The sequence below is a fragment of the Peromyscus leucopus genome, chromosome 3 (genome assembly GCF_004664715.2).
Source record: "Peromyscus leucopus breed LL Stock chromosome 3, UCI_PerLeu_2.1, whole genome shotgun sequence".
NCBI lineage: Eukaryota > Metazoa > Chordata > Mammalia > Rodentia > Cricetidae > Peromyscus > Peromyscus leucopus.
The window spans coordinates 60,194,370-60,214,811 of record NC_051065.1 but is presented as its reverse complement, the minus strand read 5'-3'; the positions used below and the strand labels follow the sequence as shown (position 1 = coordinate 60,214,811).

Here is a 20,442-nt window from a genome sequence, read left to right as displayed (position 1 = left end):
AGCACCCACATGGCAGCTCATAACTTTCTGTACTCCAGCCCCAGGGAATCTGGCCTCTGTAGGCACCCACATACAAATAAGTAAAAATAAAATAGGTCCTGGAAAAAAAGGGAAAGGAATTCTAGAAAATATAAACTACTTGCTCTTTGACACATAAATCACATAGCTTTTAGAAGAGTTTTGTTTTGAATCTTCAAAAAGCAATGCTAAGGTAATTTTTGTATCATTCCATGGACACAATGAATGCCAAATTTAGTAATTCACTCTGACATCTCTCTCACCTGAGTTGGGATCTGTGGGAATATCTCTCTCTGCCAAGTCCTGCTGGTCCCACACACACTGCTGTTCCTCTTGCTTAATCCGGGACAAGAGGTCCTGGGCGGAGATTGGGGAGTCTACTCAGGAGAACAAAGGCAAAGGTGTTAGAGAGGAGGGATTCCCACCAGTCTGTGTTTGTAGTGACTCTGATTTCATGCAATTATTTGTTTTCCCTAAAAGTCAAGGATAAGAATGAATAAATTATCCCAATTAACTAAAGGTCGCACCCACTCTGGCCATAATGAATGGAGCTGTGGCTGAAGGTCAGTGGATGTCACAGGGCAGTGAATAGGATACAGAATGTCTCCAGAGACTTAACTAACCAGGATGAGAGCTCTCCTCTGGTGCTATGACCTCCACAGAAGGGACCCCGTGCAGGCATTTCCAGGAAAACAGCCCTCCCCAGGAAGCCTTTCATCAGTATCTGAATGGAACTTTTCTAAGACAAACATCTTTTTTTCACAGGCTTCTAACTGGTATGTAACACCTGTAATCCCCACACTTGGGAGGTGGAGGCAGGAGGATCAGAAGATCAGGGTCACCCTGACTACATAGGAAGTTTGAGGCTAGCCTTGGCTACATTAGTCTCTGTATCAAAAAATTTTTTCTTTCTTTTTTTAAATCAAACCCAATTTATCCTTTACATGGCCTTTTTATCTCTTAATGGCTTCTAGAGACTTGATACATTTAAGGAACCCATTTGACAACCAGTGAAGGCACAGATCCTGCCCTTCAGCTGCTATCACTTGCCTGTTGTGTCTCAGGCTTTCCTGGAGGAGGGATGGAGCATTCACTAGTAGCATATGATAGCTACTTTTAGAGTCAGCTTGGCAACAATACTCAGATATTTGGTCAAACATCATTCTGGATGTTATTATGAAGGTATTTGGTTTTTTTAGGTGAGATTAACATTTAAGTCAGTAGACTAAATAAAGCAGATGATCCACTATAATGGGGATGGGCCTCATCCAACCTGGTGAAGGTCTTAATAAAAAAGATGGCCAACCCAGGGAAGAAGGGATTCTGTCAGCAGACAATCTTGTGAATGGAGCTGCAACCCCAGTCTTCCCCTACTTGCTAGCAAATTTTGGATCTGTCAGCCACTACATGAGCCAGTTAAACAAATCCCTCTCCATATGTACATGTACATGATGCACACACCTGCCATAGCAGATTCTCATCTAAATACAGCCCAGCTAAAACACCATGGAGGAGCAGCTCCCCATGGCACCCAGCAACAGGGTGCCTGGCCTGGAAGTAGCAGCCCATAAATATTTGTGTAATGTATCTTTGGGTCCAGGGACAGATCTTATGGCTTCCATATTCTGCCACCCAAAGAGCCCAATAAAGTGCTTGTACTAAGCTGCTTTTATAAGGACAGAGGGACAATCCAAAACTTACTAGACAGTGGAGAAAAACCAAATAAGCAAAGCTGAACGTGGCTCTGGACCCTCAATGCTGAACACCGTGTCTGTACTCTGCAGAAGCCTTGTCTCAGTCCAGTTCTACATTCATAGCTCTTCCTTTGCTAGCACGGCCCTCCAGCCTGACACCCTCAGGGGTTACAGACCATACCTCGCCTCACCACTCCTGGGCCAAGTGGCGATTTGGCTCACTTACCAGTGATGGATTCTGTGGGGATGGCTCTTTCTTCCAGGCCCCTCTGGCCCCGGACACACAAGGCTTCCTCTCGCTTCACCTGGGAGGACATGTCCTGTGCAGGCACCAGGGGCTCTGTTCCTGGGGAAGAGAGAATCACACTTCTTAGAATCTTTTATCAGCATGTTGTCCACCGAGATGTTCCGTGGTCAGAATCATGGTTGTCAGCACTTCCAGGGGATAGTACAAGAATCTTGGCTCCCTACTGGAGTCATGTGGGACCCTGTGGAGCAGAGAGTCCCAGTAACAGAGAAGTTAGAATATTCAAAAAAAAGGGATAAGAAAAAGGATATGATGGCTCGTGGATGCAATCCTGGCAGTCAAGAGGCTGAGGCAGGAGGATCACCATGAGTTGGAGGTCAGTTTGAGCTACATAATGAGTTCTAATCCAGGTTGGGTTCAGAGTAAGACCATGTCTCAAAGAAGAAAGACTAGGCCAACAGCAGCATGAAGTATGAGAAGCCAAACAGAGGCTTTGGAGACGGCGTAGCATATAACTGGTGGGGCTGACCAGAATGTGGAGCACGTTTGTGCAGAAGTCACTTACCCTGTTTTTCTTTTTTCTTTTTTTTTTTTTTACCCTAGTGGCCAGACACAAACATATTGCTCTATGGAGCAATCAGGCTGGGCAGGGCACAACCAAATCCTGATGTTGGGTGAATAAAACAGTATCCTTAAGCATGAAAGCCAACAACCTATATTTTTCACAGAATATGCTTTGTGACCAACAGGGCATTTTTCTTCTGGAGTGTTTTAGGACAATGTAATAGCTCTTGGTGGAAGACAGCTTAGGCAACAGGAGAGACTGGGTGAGGACCCAAAGAGGGTGACCCTGGTTTCGACCCCACCACCATCCTGCTCCGTGAAACCTCTCTGAATTTCAGAATGCCCGTTTCATCTAAAGTGGGGGGGTGGTCCTGGCTTTGTTTTGTGACTGATGATAGTTTGATAACTCAGTGAAACTGCTGAGTCCACAGGGCCCAAAATGTAAAAATCTGCCATACAATATTAGAATCTGTAACCACAACTGCCAAAGAATATCCGTGGTGCTTGATGAAGCCTGGGAAAGACACTGAAATGAAACATGTATCATGTGAAATCCACAGAGACAGAGGCAGGCCTACCTTGCTGGGACTGCAGGAAAGGGAAATGGGGAGGAGCCGCTAATGATGTGGGGGAGTCTCAATCTGCATGTACACCTTTATACCAGAAGAGGGCATCGGATCCCACTATAGATTTGAGCCACCATGTGGGTGCTGGGAATAGAACTCAGAACCTCTGGAAGAGTAGCCAAAGCTCATAACCACTGAGCCATCTCTCTAGCCCCAAGTTAATAATTTAAAAGGGAGAATTTTATGACCAATAAACTATAATAAAACTAAAGATCTAAAAGGAGAAAGGACAGTGCTGGAAATTCCCATGAAAATATTTTTAAAAGATAGTGGTTGGGTCGAGAGCCAATGGGTGAGAGTTCATAAGTGAAGCAGAGGACACCAGTACAGCATCACTCCACACCTTGCCCAACACTGTTCAGGAAGCAGAGGCACCCAGGAAAGTCCTCCAAGGCAGAGCTTGGGCTAGACCCTAGTGTCTTCCATCCCAGTAAAGTTTCTAACTATGATATTCTTAGGACTAATGGTTTCCTTATGAGTGAGGGAAGAGACTTGGGGTGAGTTGGGAGCCCTTCCTTACTTGGTTTTTATTTTTTGAGATAGGGTCTCAATATGCCACCCTTGCTGGCCTTGAATTCTCTACATAGACCAGGCTGGCCTCACACTCACAGAAATCAACTTGCCTCTTACGCCTCTTGAGCATTAGGATTAAAGATGTATACCACATCCCGTCTCTTCCCTGGCTGAAAGTTCAGAGCTATCAAAGGCCGGTAAGCATGGCATGGTTTTAGGCCCTGAGGGCATGACCTGTGATCACATTACAACTGTGGCAGCCTGGGTCCTAGGAGCATTAAGAGCTGTGCTGGCCTGACCCACACAGTCCACTCCTCGCCTGAGTGCAGGGTGCCCTGCTCTTCTCCCCTGCTCCTCCCTATCCCCACCCCTAGCTCAGCGGCCATCACCTGTGTCTGCAGCCACTGGGATTTCTCTCTCCTCGGGATGCTGCTGCTCCCACACACAAGGCTCTTCCCTGGGTTCTGCCTGGACTGGAGCATCAGGCTTGGACACCGGGCCATCCGTGTCTGTGAGATGGAGAGAAAGCGGGAAAGAGGGGTTCTGTGAAGTTGACTAGTGAATTCAGATTGAGGTGATGCAGCCGGGCTCTCTGGTACCAGTGTTCCTCAGCATGGTAGTCATTAAGTAAGGAAGGAACCTTGAGAACAAGCCAACAGGATCCGAGGCTTCTGATGTAGAAAGAACTGGTTTCCAAAAGTCAAGAGCACACAGCCCGTGGTTGAACCCAGGCTGCTAGGATACAACACAAGGAGGTATAAGCTTGCTATTTTGTGGTATTCTAGAGTAACAGTAGTGTCACATACACTACCACAGTGACAGGCTCAGCTGTCACCCTTTTAATTTTCATCTTATCATAAAAAGCTTCGTATTCCTTTCCATTAGGCTCCTTTATGCTGTGGGATAGTGCTTTTGTACACTGGTTTAATAAAACGCTGATTGGCCAGTAGTCAGATAGGAAGTATAGGCAGGATAAGCAGACAAGGAGAATTCTGGGAAGAGGAAGGCTGCATCAGAAGACGCCAACCGGTCATCCAGGGAGCAGCATGTAATGATTCACAGGTAAGGCCATGGAACACGTGGTGACATATAGATGAACAGAATGGGCTGAGTTTAAGGGTAAGAGCTAGTCAGTAGTTAGCCTGAGCTAATGGCTGAGCAGTTTTAATTAATACAAGTCTCTGTGTGTTTACTTGGGTCTGAGCGGCTGCAGACCAGGCGGGACACAGGAAGACTTTCAGCAACACCTTTACATCTTGGAGCCCTCAGCAGAGCTCTCCCGGCAGAGGGGAGGTAGCCTTACCCAGGGACATGAGGGTTTTGTAGTTCTCCTTCACCAGATTGCTGTAGAGCTCCTTCTGCCACTCGTCCAGGTTCTTCCACTCATCCTCAGAGAAGTAGACAGCAATGTCCACGAAGGTCACTGGGACCTGGGCCAACAAGGGTTTTAGTAAGCAGCCTGCTGCTGTTCTTCACCCCCCCCCTCCTGGGGCCCCAGAGCCGACCTATCTCAGGGCGTGGCCTCTGTTCCCAGCACCCCAATTTCTACATCCCAGGTCCCATCCCTTCCGTCCTATGGATTCAGAATGCCCCGTAGCTGGCCTTCCTGGGCATCCAACAGCAATGCTGTCAGTGCCACCCTTTTATTTATTTACTGTGTATTGTCATGCATGTAAAGGCATCTATGTAATGGCACACATGCAGAGGTCGGAGGACAACCTGCAGGAACTGCTTCTCATATTCTACCAGGATCCAGGTTGTCAGGCTTAGTAGCAAGAGCCCTTACCTGCTGAGCCATCTCTGGGCTCCCTTTCCTTTTTTTATTAAGCACTGACGCCTGTCCTTTGCTATTTCAGACAACTAGACACCGAAGGCAAAGCCATAGTCAGTGTGTGTCTTTGGGAGTTCAGGGTAACAGGGATATGAGAGATACCGAGTGTGGGAATCAGGAAGCCAAGAACTGTAAAACTGAGTAACAAAACCTGTATTTCAGGTCGGATCACCTGTGTGTACACAGTTAATTTTTTTTTTCAAGATTTAATTATTTTTACTTTATGAGTATGAGTGTTTTGTCTGCATGAATGTCTGTACACCATAGGCTTGAAGAGGCCAGGAGAGGGGCTAGATCCTCTGGAACTGGACTTACAGTGGTTGTGAGTCTCCATGTGGGCGCTGGGAATCAAACCTGGGCCCTCTAGAAGAACAGGCCGTGCTCTTGACCACTGAGTCATCTTCCCAGCCCCCCAAATTTAAATCTTGTCACCAAAACGGACAATCCAAAGGCATGTGCCTCAGCGCCAGGATGCTGCCCTGTCTTATGAGGAAGTCCTGCTGTAGTTGTGGCTACTGCCAGTCACTGCCAGTCCAGGTACTCTGATCTGCTGTAGAGAGCTGCTGTTTCATTCTGACCGGGAGCCTCGTCCATACTCATTTCAGCCTCCAGCAGCACCACCTCACTCTGAACCAAGTTGTTTCACTTCCATTAATTAATTCCAGAACTTCCCTCTCTGACCACACAGGCTTCCCTCTACCCCTCTCACATCCCTACTGAACCAGCTTCGGACTCTCACTCTGAAATCCACCCAGCCCACATGCCTGCATGTTCAGGCACAAAGCTGGCCACGTGGGACGCTGGTGTGAATGACGAAGAGCCAGCAGGGCCAGGGTGCAGAGCGCCTGGGTGCAAAGCAGCTGGGTGCAAGGCGGCTGGGTGCGAGGCCTGCCGGTGCACAAGCAGTTGCGTGAAACCGCGAGGGGACCCCACGCAGGTGTGATAGGCACAACTGTGTGCGGTGGCCACGGCTCCCTGTCCATCACTAGAATTAGAACGAGAACGCCTACCAATCTGGGGAAACATGCAACCCCCTTTCTCCATTTTATTTCCCGGTTGCTAGATGAAACCAAGGAATTCTACAATCAACATCTGCTCATGCCAGCTGCCCCAGGGCTGCTCTGGAAGCCCTGTGTTGACCTCCTGTTGACACCTTGTCATGTTCCCCAGGGAGTTTACTGCAAACTTCACTCCCCAAGCCCTGTCTGGCCTCCCGGCATCTTCTCCCACCTCTCCCTGACCCAGGGCTGGTGTTAGGGAGCTCCTTCTTTGCCCTTTTCTTCTTGCTAAGTCAAACCTGCCATATCCACTCTATATTTCTCCTCCGCCTCCCATCTGCAGAAGTTAATCCAAACAGTGTTGACTCTTTCACATCTCCGGTATCTCCCTCTCACTGGCTCTTTCTCCTGAGGGTCATTTCAACCTAAGAAAAACCGTCATTCACTCAGATTGGAAGATGGCTTAGTGGGTAAGGACACTTGCCACCAAGTATGACGACTTGAGTTTGATTCCCAAAACCCATATGGTGGAAGGAGATCTTATTCCTGCCTCTACACCTGTGTTATGGGGGGGGGGTGTTACACATACGAAATAAGTAAATAGATGATTGATAGATAGATAGATAGATAGATAGATAGATAGATACATACATACATACATACATACATAAAATATTAAAAAAAAAAACCCAGCTGGGCGGTGGTGGTGCACGCCTTTAATCCCAGCACTCAGGAGGCAAAGGCAGGCGGATCTCTGCTATTTCAGTTCACTCTGCTCCTGCTCTTTACTTGGGATATCCTAAGAAAAGTCTGGTTTTTTTTTTTTTCTTTTTCAAAATCCATATACATTTTAGCTCCCTAAAATCTAACGTCTATTCTCTAAAACCAAACTATCTCCTGAAAATTCACCCATGACTTCCTGCTAAATTCTCCCTTTGCCAGGCCAGACCACCGTTCTGGAGCTTTCTTTTGGGTTCCTGTGACTGTGTTGCCTGTCACTCAGCTGGCTCCTGTCCGCTCTGCTGTTTCTTCTTCATCTCCTTAGACGAAGCTCTGCTGTTATCCTTTGCTGTTTCTTCTCCTTTCCATTGTTTTTATTGTAACTGTTACCTCTCTGAGGATGGCTTCCCTTGTCCCTTCAAAGTTCCACAGCCTTCTAAGTCACTTCTTCAATCACCTGTGAGTACCTAACACTCAATATATCCAAGGTGTGTTCACCATCTGCAGTACAATTCTTCACTTTATTTTCCCATTCCTTTGGAGAGTCAAAACTTCAGAATAATTTCTATACAGTTGGAAACAGACATCCCTCTTTAAAAGCTTCCTGGTGGCAGACTACAGAAATCTAAGACATGGTCTGAGAAAGAGAGGGCCTACAGACCAGCTGCAGACAGGAAAGACTACCCATGAATTAGCTAGGAATCCATCGGTAGACACAATAAGCCTAAAGGATCAGAGAGAATATCCTTCCTAGACCTAACAGATAAAGAGAATGCATCTTGAACACCCCAGAACCTACAGTGAGCCATTAACTATGGTAAGCAACATTCATGAACACTCTCCTGGCACTCTAGAGTTGTAGTGGTTATAAAACACGCCTGTGATTTCTTTTTGTGCATATGTGTTCATGTTTGTGTGTGCAGATTCACACATGGGTATACATGTATGCCTGGGTATCCAGCTCCTTTGTGACAGGCTTTCAATGGCTTGGAGCTCATCAATTAGGCTAGACTAGCTGGCCATCAAGCCCATGGGATCCTTCTGTCTCTACCTCACTAGCATGTGATTCCAAGCACACACCAACATGCCTGGCTATTTTTCATGGGTTCTGGGTATCAAACTCAGGTCTTTATGCTTGCCTTGCAAGCATGTTACTGATTGAGCTATCTCAATAAACATTTTTACACCCTTCAAGTTGGAAGAGCCTAATTCTCCATCTCTTGAATGCAGGCAGGATTTAGTAACTCACTTCTAGCAAATGAAGTGAAATTGTACAGCATAGAATACACAACACCCATCCTAGTCTCTCTCTTTGAATCCCTCATTCTAGGAAACTGGGAGGTAGCTTCTATATTATAAGTAGATTCAAGCAGTCTTGGGGAGGGTCAATCAACCAGGTAAGGGAGTTGTAGTCAACCTTCAAATGACAGTATTACCAGTCAAAGGCCACACCGACACCTCACAGGACTGATGAGCAGAACCACCCAAGCTGTTCCTGATTCCTCACTCACAGAAACTATCAGATGATTTAGTTTTTAGGCTACCATTTTGGGGTCATTTGCTGCCTGTCAACAAATAACTAACAATGACTACATAGTGTTTTCCCATAAACAAAATCAATGACTTCTCGTAACTCCAAAAAGCAATTACAATGTCATCTTCATGTTATAAATGAAGCTCAAAGGGACCAACTAGGAATTTGCTTCACTACTTACACGTCTTTAAGGAGAAACTGAAGAGGCTCAGAGACAACAAAAATACACTTGCCTAATAGCAGGAAAGGCAGAAGGCAGCCCAGTGAATGCAAACCCAGGCCTGCTGATTCCATTAGCATGCAATGGCACGTGGCAACATGAGACTCCTACCGCTTCATCCAACTAACAGGACAAGTGGCGGTAGGGAAGGATACTGCACATGTTAAGGCACACAGTGCAGAGAAAGGCAAAGGGACACACGAGACTGGATGCTGATCATGCTACTCAGGCAATATATACAAAAATCACAGTTGACGCAAGATCCACTTGGGGCTATTACAACTCAATTTCTTACACCCTCGATACACAGATGTCGGGAAGCTCTTCTGGTAGTGTCAATAGACTGGGCGTCCCACTGGATACAAAGACATACTGAGACATGGTCCCTTCCCAGGAGCTCTGAGCTCTTCAGAGAAAGACTAAGTAAATGTGTTCCACATGCCATCTCTAAGCTGATTGCCACTATAAACACAAGGCACAGTCATGAACCAATAAATTACATTCTGAGTAGGGAAAGCTAACCAAAAAAAAAAAAGTAAATATTCAAGATTCAGGAAGAACTTGGTACTTGCTGTTGCTTATTTGTCCATTTGGACAGGGTCCTGCTATGTAGCTCAGGCTGGCTTTGAACTCAATACATATCCCAGGCTGGCTGCAAACTCAAAATCTTTCTGCTTTCCAAATGCTGGTATTCCAGGCGTGTGCTGCCACACTCACTTGGGGCTTGATTCCTTGGTAATCAGGTGACCATGGAAGGGCACACTGATTAAGAAACAGCTCAGCAAACTCCAATGGAACTGGTGGACTGACCAGAGAAGCAGATAATCAGGGAAGGAGCTTCCTGGAGGAATGCCCCTGTGGTGGGAGCATCTTATGATGCTGGAGAACAGCAGGAGGCCAGACATCTGGCAGGTACTGGGCAAGAGGGAGTATGGTGGAGGTGAGGTCAAGAAGGTGGCAAACTTGGATGTCTATTTGGAATGAGATGGGAAGCCAGAGGCTGATGTGATGGCCCAGTGTGTGGAAGCACCTGCCACCAACCCTGACAACCTGAGTTCCATCCCTGGGACCCACAAGGGAGAAGGTCAGAATCATCTCCGACAGGTTGTCCTCTGACCTCCACAGACATGCAGTGGTACCTACCCCTCATCCCCCTAAATAAAATGTAATTAAAAAAATGAAACCAAAGATTGCATGTAAACTACATTTAAAAAAGAAAAAGATGGGAAGCCATTAGATGGGTATAGTATGACACCTTTTTTTCTTTTTAAAGTCAGGGTCTCATATATTCCTGGGGTGGCCTTGAATTTGCCGTGTAGCCTAGGATGATCCTCCAATTCAGATCCTCCTACTTCCACCTCCCAGTGCTGTGATTACAGGCGTGTGCTGCCATGCCAGAGTTTATGAGGTGCTAGGGAGCAGTCCGTGCATGTCAGGCAAGCATTCTACCAGCTCAGCCACATCTTTAGCCATGAATGAGGTCTGTGAATGGGAGCACTGTGGCTGTTCTTTCAGGAATATACTGTAGTATGGGACCTAAACAAGGATGGAGAACAGGAGATGGGTCAAGAGATTGAGACAATAAAAAGGTAAGACAAGACTGGCTTAAAGCAGGTGATGGGGCCGGTCAGACTATGGAGGTGAACCAGAGGAGGAATGCGAAAACGACAGCAGCTGAGCAGCATCCCAGGGCTTTGATCTGAAGACCGAAAGAATGGAACTGTCACCAGCAAAGATGAGGGTGACTTGGGACAAAACAGGCTTCAGGCAAAAGACCCATAGTTTAGTCTGGTCATATTAAATCCAGGATGCTGAGTTAACAGGAAGAAATGTGAATCTGATATCCAAGAAGAAAATGAGTGGGATAGATGGGAAAGGGTGCATCTGAGAGTCACAAGCAAAAGGACTGCAGTTAAAGCCATGGTTCCGGATGAAGTTATGAGCGAGGGGTGCAAATGAGGACCAATGCTAAGACTGAGCCAGGACCACTCCACAAACACTCAGAAGATGAAAAGAGGAAGCCAAGCCAGCAAGGCAGACTGAGGATCAGTAGCTAGAGAGACAGAGAATGAAGAGAGAGAGGCATCCTAGAAGCCACATGAAAGATGTTTCAAGGAAGGAGTAGCCACCTGCTACTGGTGATGGGATTAAGAGGATGATGGCAGCGAGCAGACTAATGGTCTTGTACTGTGGACATAATGAAGGTCTTAGGAAGACCAACAGGAGAGAAAGAGAGGATAAAAAGTCTGATTGAAGTTGGTTGCAGAGAGAGTTATCCAGTTACCAATGTACTGGAATACTGAGAATAGATGAACCTGTTCAATGAGAACAAAGGATCCAGTTCCTCTACTACATAGAGTACACAGAAGGATAAGAAATGAAGGAAGAGCCTACAGATTTCAAAAAGTCCTAGGCCAGCAAGATGGCTTAGCAGATAAAAATTTGTGCCTCATGCCTAATGGTGGCGCACCCCTTTAATCCCAGCACCTGGGAGGATCTCTGTGAGTTCGAGGCCAGCCTGGTCTATAGAGCAAGTTCCAGGACAGCCGAGGCTATTATACAGAGAAACCCTGTCTTGGAAAAGAAAAAAAAAAGTATGCCTCATAAGCCTGATGACCTAAGTTCAACCCCAGAATCCACACTACAAAGAGAGACCCAAGTCCTGAAAACTGTCATCCAATCATGTATGACTCTTTAAATTTTGATTCAAACAAAGAAATGGAAAAAAAGAATCCACTGAAAATCTGAACATCATGGTGGAGGTGATGGAGGCAGGGTAATATGGAATTTGTCATACTCTAAAACGAGTCCTTACATTTTAGAGTGAATACTGAAATATTTATGAATAAGACGACGACGATGATGATGATGATGATGATGATGATGATGAAAGACAGGGTCTCACTTTGTAGCCCTGGCTGGCCTAGAACTCACTATGGAGACTAGATAGATCTCCTACTCACAGAGATTTGCCTGCCTCTGCCCCACAGAGGCTGGGATTAAATGCACGTACCACGATGGCCGGTATAAATAAAATTACTGATGCCTAGGATTAGCTTCAAAATAAAACAAGAGCTGGGAAATGATGAGTAGAAAAAACAAGCTCAGCCAAGAGTTTGAATGCTGAAGCTCATGATGGACACTCAGGGGTCTATCACAATATTCTATCTGCTTTGGTACATATTTGAAGGCCTGTAATAAAATGGTAGGGAGGTATTGGATGTAACAAATATAGATAACTCTTTCAAGGCATTTTTCTGATGATGAGAATGAGAATGAGGCAGAAGGAGGTGTAGGGTCCAAATAGGAGTACAGTGTTCGCATGATGGTGAAGATGATTTTATGATAGAGGAGACAGCTGATGATGTAGAAGGAAGGGTAGGGGTAGACACAGAGCCGCAGAGGCAGGTGGAGGCAGAAACCATATACACCAAGATGGCAGACCAAGGAATGAACTTCTATACTTCTATTTATGGAAGCATCTTTTTTGTTTGTTTGCTACATTTCCTTGCATGAGCATGCATGTAACAGGACAACTTATGGGAGTCAGTTCTCTCCTTCTATATGGTCATATTTTACTTGTGCTGAAATGTGGTGACATTTTATTTGTGCTTTAATAAATAAAGCTTGCCTGGAGATCAGAGGAAAAAACCAGCCATTTATAAGTAAACAAAGAAGTCAGGCAATGGCATCATATGCCTTTAATCCTATCATTTGGCAAGCAGGGATCTGTCTGGATATCTGTGAGTTCAAGGCCACACTGGAAACAGAGCCAGATGTGGTGGCACATGCCCTAAATTCCAACACTAGTTAACCGTGGAGGTCTGGAGGTCTGTACAGACAAACAGGAAGTGACAGAGCTGGGCAGGAAAAGGAAGTGATGTAGCTGGACGGAGAGAGCAAATCAGATGGCAGAACAGCAAGGCATATAGGCATGTGTAGACAGGAAGTAAGTCTCTTTTGGAAGCTGAGGTATTGGTGAGGCGATGTTAGCTTGTGGCTGTTCCTATTCCTCTGATCTCTCTCAGGCTTTAGCCCCTGTATCTGACTCTGTGTTTTTTATTTAATAAGACCACAAATGAATGCTGGTAACCAGGAACTGGAGTTATAGATAGTTGTGAACCACTTGACGTGTTTGCTGGGAATTGAACTCAGGTCCTCTGGAAGAACAGCCAGTGCTCTTAACCACTGAGCCATCTCTCCAGCCTTGGTTTTGTTTTATTGAGAAAGTGTCTCACTCTATAGGCCTGGGCTGGCCTAGAACTCACTATGCAGCTCAAACTGCCCTGGAACACATGGCCATCCTACTGCCTCAGCTCCTCTAGTGCTTAGATTCCAGGTGTAAGCCACCACACCCAGCTTTGGAAGCCTCCATTCTCTGAGAAATATACAACAGGGCCATGACTTGGGAATGCAGTGATGATGAACCAAGAGGAGGGTGGAAATGGGACTAGAACAGAACTCGATAAATTCTGGAAGGGCCCACCTGAAATCAGTGATCATAACTCAAAAATGATTCTAGGCTGCATGGTTTTGAGCCTTTCTCCAGTTCAGACAAGCACGTACATTGTCACATGAGTAAAACCAAGCAGCAAGACCCATAGTTCTACAGACAGCTAAACGACTCAGGGAAGCTGGAGCAAGATCAAAGCCTCTAACATAAGCATACAGGGTCACTGTGGGGGATGGGGCCAGCTCTGCACTCAGGACCAAGTGAAAGGCATAGCACAGGCTTCCCGAAGCCACCGAGACAACACGGACCAGTGAAATCTGCTACGCTTGACAAGGCAAAATCAGGGGTTTGTTCACCTGTGTCGGTCCTCACCTCTAGCCCTGCCCCAGGCTCACCACATACCTTGGGGGCCTCCCCCTTGCTGCCCGGGGGCAGCCGTAGGACCCAGAAGTTCCGGTTGCGCAGCAGGTTCTCCAGGTTCTCCAGGCGCCGCTGCAGCAGCCCGTACTCCTGCAGCAGGGTCCCCAGCACGGCCCACTTGCTCTCCATGTGGTTCCCAAACTCCACGGCTGTCTTCTCACAATCCGCAAGCTTCTTCTCTGCTGTTCCTGTGCGTCCCTCCAGGTTGAGCAGCTGGCTAGCCTGGGCGTCCACCTTCCTCTCTACAGCCTGAATGGCAGCCACCACGGTCCAGAGTGAGATCTCTGCTGTGGGCAGCTGGGGTTCGCGCATCATGCGGTCAGGAAAGACAGGGGCCCTATCTGGGAAGGGCGGGAACTGAAAAGGCATGGGTCGCCTGGCGTCCATGTCCCATTCTTGAGCCTGTGTACAAAGGGAAAAGGGGACATCTCAGGATAAGAACATGTGTGAGAGAGAAAGTGGCCTAAAACGGGATAACCAATCAAATGCTATGGAGTATCTTCCTTCTACCCAGCCTGCACCTCTGGCTGTGCTCATTAATGACATCAGTGATAGCTAGAGCGGCCACCCATCCATCCAACTGACCACTCTTCCACTTCCTTCTTATGAGAGCCAGGCTGGTTGCTAGTTCACCTGCCTTGGTCCCTGGCAAGTCTGGGGCATGGCCTCCTGCCTAGCAGGTCACAGACCTTTCTCTGAACAGAGCAGCCGCTTTCCTCACGGGCCACACTGAATGACAAACCTGCCATTTGGCTCTCATTCTTTGTTTCAAGGGAGGAATTTCCATGTAACTTGTCTGAAGTTAATCTTCTGAGCAATCTCTCTTGCAGGTTAGGGCAAGAAGGATTATCTCTGCTTTACAGATGACGAAATGGGGGAACAAAGAAGCAGCTGGTCATTCTTGAGCACCGCCCTGCACTGCCAGCTGGTTCCAGGTGCCACAGGTAACACAAACACTTTGCAGACACGCAGCCCCTGTCACTCCTATTAGGCCAGAGGAGGCCGAGCACCTAGGCTAGACAGCCTACCAGGACTCGTTAAATTCTACACACAGCTACTTTTTCATAATTGTGCAAAAAGAAAATAGGTTTACTAGGCAATATCGCTTATTAGGAAGAGGGGACATTCTTCCGTGCCATGAGGACTAAAGGGAAAAACTCTACCCTCCCTTCTCTGCTTCCAGACGAGGGGGCTCCCCATGGCCCAGAGCCTCCTTCTTTATTTTCCAGGAGGTACAGGCTGGGAGCTGAGCCCTATGGCAGAGAAAGGAGAGTGGAGGGTGGCCAGGGTGTGCTGGATGACACACGGGACGACAACGACTCTTGGTCCCACACGGGACAGGGAGAAGGGTCCCTTTCTCTTTCTGTCCTCCCTGCTTCTGCCGTTGGGAAAAGTGGAATCCTCCAGCTGTGAGGTGAGCTAGACAGGCCTTCGACAATAATACAAACTACTTTCTCAGGTTCAGAGAAGCAGTGACAGCCAGAGGACCACCCCACAGTGTCTAAGAATTCTTCTCTGACGCGGAGAGAGAACAGGGCCCTAGGAATGGCAGCCCCTGCCGGGTCCCGGTGGCTGGCTGGCCACCGGTGCCATCCACAGGGCTTATGGAGGCCCCACTGGGGCCTTGTCCAGAGAAGGGGTAAGAGTGGCAGTGGAAGTTTGGGAACTCAGAGGCTGTTGCATTTCACCAGGTTTGAAGACCTACTGCTGATCCTTTTGCTCAAAGCCAAACACAGTGACTCCAGATTGACTTGTCACATCCTAAGTCCTGGCTGAGAGTCAGGTGGGGACACCGGGGCCTTCTGTGGAGTCCAGTCCTGGGGCAACTTAAAGCCTCCCCTCTGAGACAGTGATCTGTAGCCACTCTGAATCCTCTTTTGTGTTTTATACCCAAGGCCGCGCCGGCTAGGTCCTAGGCACCCTGAGATCACTTGCGGAGCCTAAAGAAACAACTGGAGCCTTCTCCCTCACCCCCAGGACCCCAAGACAACGCTCAGGGATGCGGTTTGGGCGTAGTCAGTTGTCTTAAGCTGCTCAGGCGATTCCAATATGCAGCCAAGTTTGCTAAACCAAGACGACAAAGTCCCCTCCCAGGCCCTTGCCTGGCTCACCCCTTGCACAGAGGAAAAGTGGGCTGCTCTTTATTCTCGGAGAAAGACAGTAATAAAACAGCTTTAAACCCTTTTATTAAACTGACTACAGTGTAAACATGGTAGAATTGTTCCCTCTGTGGGTCGGGAAAAGGCCTGCCGCAAACCCAGGCGGGTCGGACGCCAAGAGGAACCCCGGTCCTGGCTCAGTGAAGCGGCCACGGCCGCGCCAGGTCCGGGGCAGCACAGCGCTGGTTCCTGCATCCCATGGGCCCTGGACCCAGGCAGCACCGGCCCGGGCAGCCGCTCCGTGGCGGCGCGGAAGGGCCTGGCGCTCGGGGCCTGCGCCGGGCCCGTCCGGCGGCCGCCCGGGACCGCGGCAGCCGCGAGGCTCCCCGAGGCCCGGCCCCGCCCCGCCCCCACGGCAGCGGCGCGGCCATGGCGCCCGCGGGCGCTGCACCCACCTGCATGGGCGGCATTCCCTCGGCCATTTCCGCACGCAGCGCCGGCTCCTGGTGGCAGACCTCCTCCGGGGGCAGAGCCTGGGCCCAGCTCCAGCTCCCGCTGTCCAGCCCCAGGCCCTGGATGCCCAGCTGCTGAGGCTGCGGCCGTGTTGACACAAACTGCATCCTGGGAGTGCTGTTCCCCGCTCGGGCCGGCCAGGGAGAAGAAGAACGTTTTCCAGGCGCCTTCCCCCTTGCCGGGGCCGGACAGCTCCATCTACAGCCCGTAGGAGCAAACAGTCCCCTTTGGTGGCGCTCCCCGCCCCTCGCAGCCCGCGCGCCAGCCAATGGCCTTGGAGCTCCTGCCCGCCTGCAGGGCTGGCCGGGGCCACTCCAGGCTGGGGGGCCACCGCCGCCCCCCAAAAAGGAGATGTGGCGGCGAACCCGGCCTCTAGGTCTGGGCTGGTCGGTCTTCATGTCACAAGCCATGCTCGGGCCTGGACTATGGGCTTGATTTCTATGACTTATTCTATTACTTATTACGAATGCATTGGCCATCCCAGGAGAAAAATGGTGCCTCACCCTTGTGAAAATTTTATGGAAATATTTACTGAACACCTACTATGTGTCAAGATTCTGCTTAGGCAGAAGGTGGCTTTTGTGGTTACATACTCGTGGGTTTAAACTGCAAAATCACTATTGGCTGTGATTTTTGAATATTTACTGTCCCCAAGCTTCCTGTGTTCGATATAAGCGATGATGGGGATGGTACATTGGTCTTATTCTAATGCTGAAAACTTAGGAACTAATGCCTAGCACATAGTAGGCTTTCAGCAAAGGTAGTTACCCTAACCCTTTTGCCAGGCGTGGTGGTGCACACTTTTAATCCAGCACTATCTAGAGGCAGGTAGATCTCTGAGTTTACAGCCAGCCTGGTCTCCAGAGTTAGTTCCAGGCCATCTTAAAAAGAAAAAAGTAATCACCTCCCAATGATAAGTCCCTGTAGTTATCTACTGCATACTGTCCACTTTGTCTTCCTAAATGACCAGGCTGTATCTTGCCGGGGGCAGAGCTCTCTAACGCTTATCATCTTATGGAAATTCAGACCTGATGGAAGCCATGAGTTTTACTACACTTAAAATTGAGAACAGTATGAGGCTGTGGGGAGGGGGAGGGTGCCAGAGGGGCTATCTTCAGAAGGACAGTTATCAGGTGCTTTGTTAGGTATGCTTCCAGAATACAGAAATGAGTATTTCACAGGCTTATTCTCAAGAGCTTTGGGGCTAGTGAAGGTTTCGCTTCCAGAAGCCAGTGATTTCTCTCCCCGTTTCCTGGATACAGGCTGTGCATGCATGCTAGTGCAATATCCCATTGTAAATATCATGTCCACTATTATGAGAGGAACCAGGCAAGTCCAGCCTGGAAAGCTCCAGACAAATATGCTTCTACCAGCAATCCACATCTTCGAGGACATATTCTGACCTATGGGAGGTCAACTCTATTTCCTCTTTCCTAGAGATGGGAAACGGAGGACTAGGTTAGTCCCAAGTGTTTAAGCTATCTCCTCAGAATAAAACTAATACGATTTCCCATCTTAAGTGTGTAGTGAGTCATAGCAATGTCCCTTTTTATCAAGTGACACCACCATCTAATTCAGTTACCTCTTTGCAGGTGGACTTTCCCACAGCCACTCACACGTTTACCTTGTGGCAGTTTCTGCTTGGGCTAGCGGTCCAGTTCACATTTTTATATGAACAAAATGCTCAGACAGGTTCTAATGTGCATTTTCAACATAGCTGCATTATTTTATAACTACCAGGCCTACCAACTGTGGGGCACAAAATGCTATAATCCATGCCCGCTTTTCTTCTGGGAGAAAAGCAAGGACGTGCACGATGGGGGAGCTGCTGGAGCTGCACTGGTCATGGACCCTGTGAGAGGTGCTGTGATGACCAAGGAACGGAGGAAGCTGAGCTATCCCAGGCTGCAGGACAGCCCGCACTGGGGGTGTCTAGTCTTCGTTAGAGCAGTCTCCAGCAACCACTGGTTAACTATGAGGAGCAAAATGGGCAACTGGTCAAAGTATCATAGTTAATGTACACTTTCTGCAAGAGATAGACTTAGGCCTGGCCCTTAACTTGTCAGATGGATATTGACTATTTCCATCTTGTCTCCAAGAATTCTATAGCTATTGCTCTGGACAGAGGACAAAAGAGGGAACTCAGAATTTCCAGAACATTTATCTACCATTTCCTAAAGCTCTCCAAGCCTCCAATGTTATATATACATGGGGGGTATGCTAGTCTATTTTAATGTTGAAAAATTATAAACTAATGTCTGGCACATAGTAGGCACTCAGAACAGGTAGTTACTTCACCCCTTTGCCAACATGGCAGTGTGCATCTTTAATCCCAGCACTCTGGAGGCAGAGGCAAGTGGGGTTTTATTTGATAAAGGAAATAGCTAGGCTTTCTCTTGGCTTATGTAAAGAGGATAACAGGTTTCTATCTACTAAATTAGGCCTCATCCCTAATTTAACAAGCAGGCTTTCCACATGTGATTTTGAACATCTACCATCTCAGCATTCTGGAAGCTGAGGCAGGAAGATCAAGAGTTCGAGGCCAGCCTGGGCTGCCCTTAAGCCACCCTCAAAAACAACAAAATGAACCAACCAAATAAACAACCCCCACCCCTGAAAAAAAAAAGGCTATGGGACTGCCAAGGTGGCCAGTGGGATTAGGAAACACGGCCAGCCTCATAGACTCAAGCTTTCCTCCCTGTTGGCATGTGCATGGCTATAGACCTACCTCTGGAATAAAATTATGGCTTCGCACTAGGGAGTCAAAGACCCTTTATTATTCTATAATCCCCACTCGCTGCTCTAGGAAAGCAGGCCAACTTAGGCTATTTCCAGTTCAATAACCAACTTTCTCATTCATGATCTTCTAATTCTCACGGGCACTCTGGAAGCACTTGAGGGAACCTGAAAAAATAAAATCCATTCTCTGTCACAGAGCAATGAAGCCATGCCAGATACTTTTAAGTATTTCCTAAGCCCCCCAGGTCATTCTCATGTTCAGCCACGAACAAACCAGTCCAACAGTCATTTGTATATCTCCCTGTCCTTACCCCACAAGATCATACGATGAAAATGAAAACCCTAAATCCTACTGGCTAATAATGTAAGCATGGTTTAATTATCTTTGGTAACTGTGTTTATCCTGTTTATTCACTGAGGTTGGCTAGTAGATATTGCATTTCTTAGGCTATTTTTAATTTTTTAAAATTTTAAACTAGAAGCCAAGAATTGATTGGCCTATATAAGTTCATGTACATCCTTAATTTTGAATTCTGCTTGGTTTGGTTAAACAAAACCAAGTCTCCAGGAATGTGCTTGCTACCTTCCTGACCTGATATTCTCCATATATATATTTATATTTGTGAATATTACATAGTATGGATATAATGTGGTAGTCTCAGCCCTTGGGAGGTGAAGACAGGAAGATCAGGAGTTCAAGGTCATTCTTGGTTATATGTCAAGCTCAAGACCATGCTGGGCTACTTGAGATTAAGTCTTTAAAAAAAGTTTTCTTAGCCGGGCCGTGGTGGCGCATGCCTTTAGTCCCAGCACTCGGGAGGCAGAAGCAGGTGGATCTCTGTGAGTTCGAGGCCAGCCTGGGCTACAGAGTGAGTTCCAGGAAAGGCTCAAAACTACAGAGAAACCCTGTCTCTGAAGCTTTCTTACCAGGCAGCTTTGTTCCACAACTTTGATCCCAGCACTCTGGAGGCAGAGGCAGGTGGATCTCTGTGTTCAAGGCCAGCCTGGGCTACTGAGCAAGTGCCAGGATTACCCAGAGAAACCCTGTCTTGGAAAAAAAAATTTTCTTGGGAAAGTTGCAACCCTGGAGCTATTGTTACAGGAGGTTATGAACACCCAAAATAGATGCTGGGAACAAAACTCTGGTCCTCTGCAAGAGCAGGAAGTGCTCTTAACTCCTAAACCCTAACTCCTAAACCCCAGACCTATTTTTTAGGGCAATTTCAAGATTGTATTATAAATACTGCTTTGCT

At 47.6% G+C, this 20,442-nt stretch overlaps 1 protein-coding gene across 1 annotated transcript in view; it reads right to left on the bottom strand.

Moving 5' to 3' along the window:
• Znf282 (zinc finger protein 282) overlaps window positions 1-20,008 on the bottom strand; it is a 29,801-nt gene extending 9,793 nt beyond the window's left edge. Inside the window, exons 1-6 of the mRNA XM_028879638.2 lie at window positions 16,393-20,008; window positions 13,821-14,240; window positions 4,966-5,092; window positions 4,052-4,171; window positions 1,939-2,058; window positions 282-395 (exon numbers count right to left, since the gene is read on the bottom strand). Of these exons, the coding sequence (XP_028735471.1) occupies window positions 282-395; window positions 1,939-2,058; window positions 4,052-4,171; window positions 4,966-5,092; window positions 13,821-14,240; window positions 16,393-16,929 (1,438 nt within the window). The 5' untranslated portion in view covers window positions 16,930-20,008. The remainder of the gene's footprint in view (window positions 1-281; window positions 396-1,938; window positions 2,059-4,051; window positions 4,172-4,965; window positions 5,093-13,820; window positions 14,241-16,392) is intronic.
• Between the last annotated feature and the right edge of the window lie 434 nt (window positions 20,009-20,442).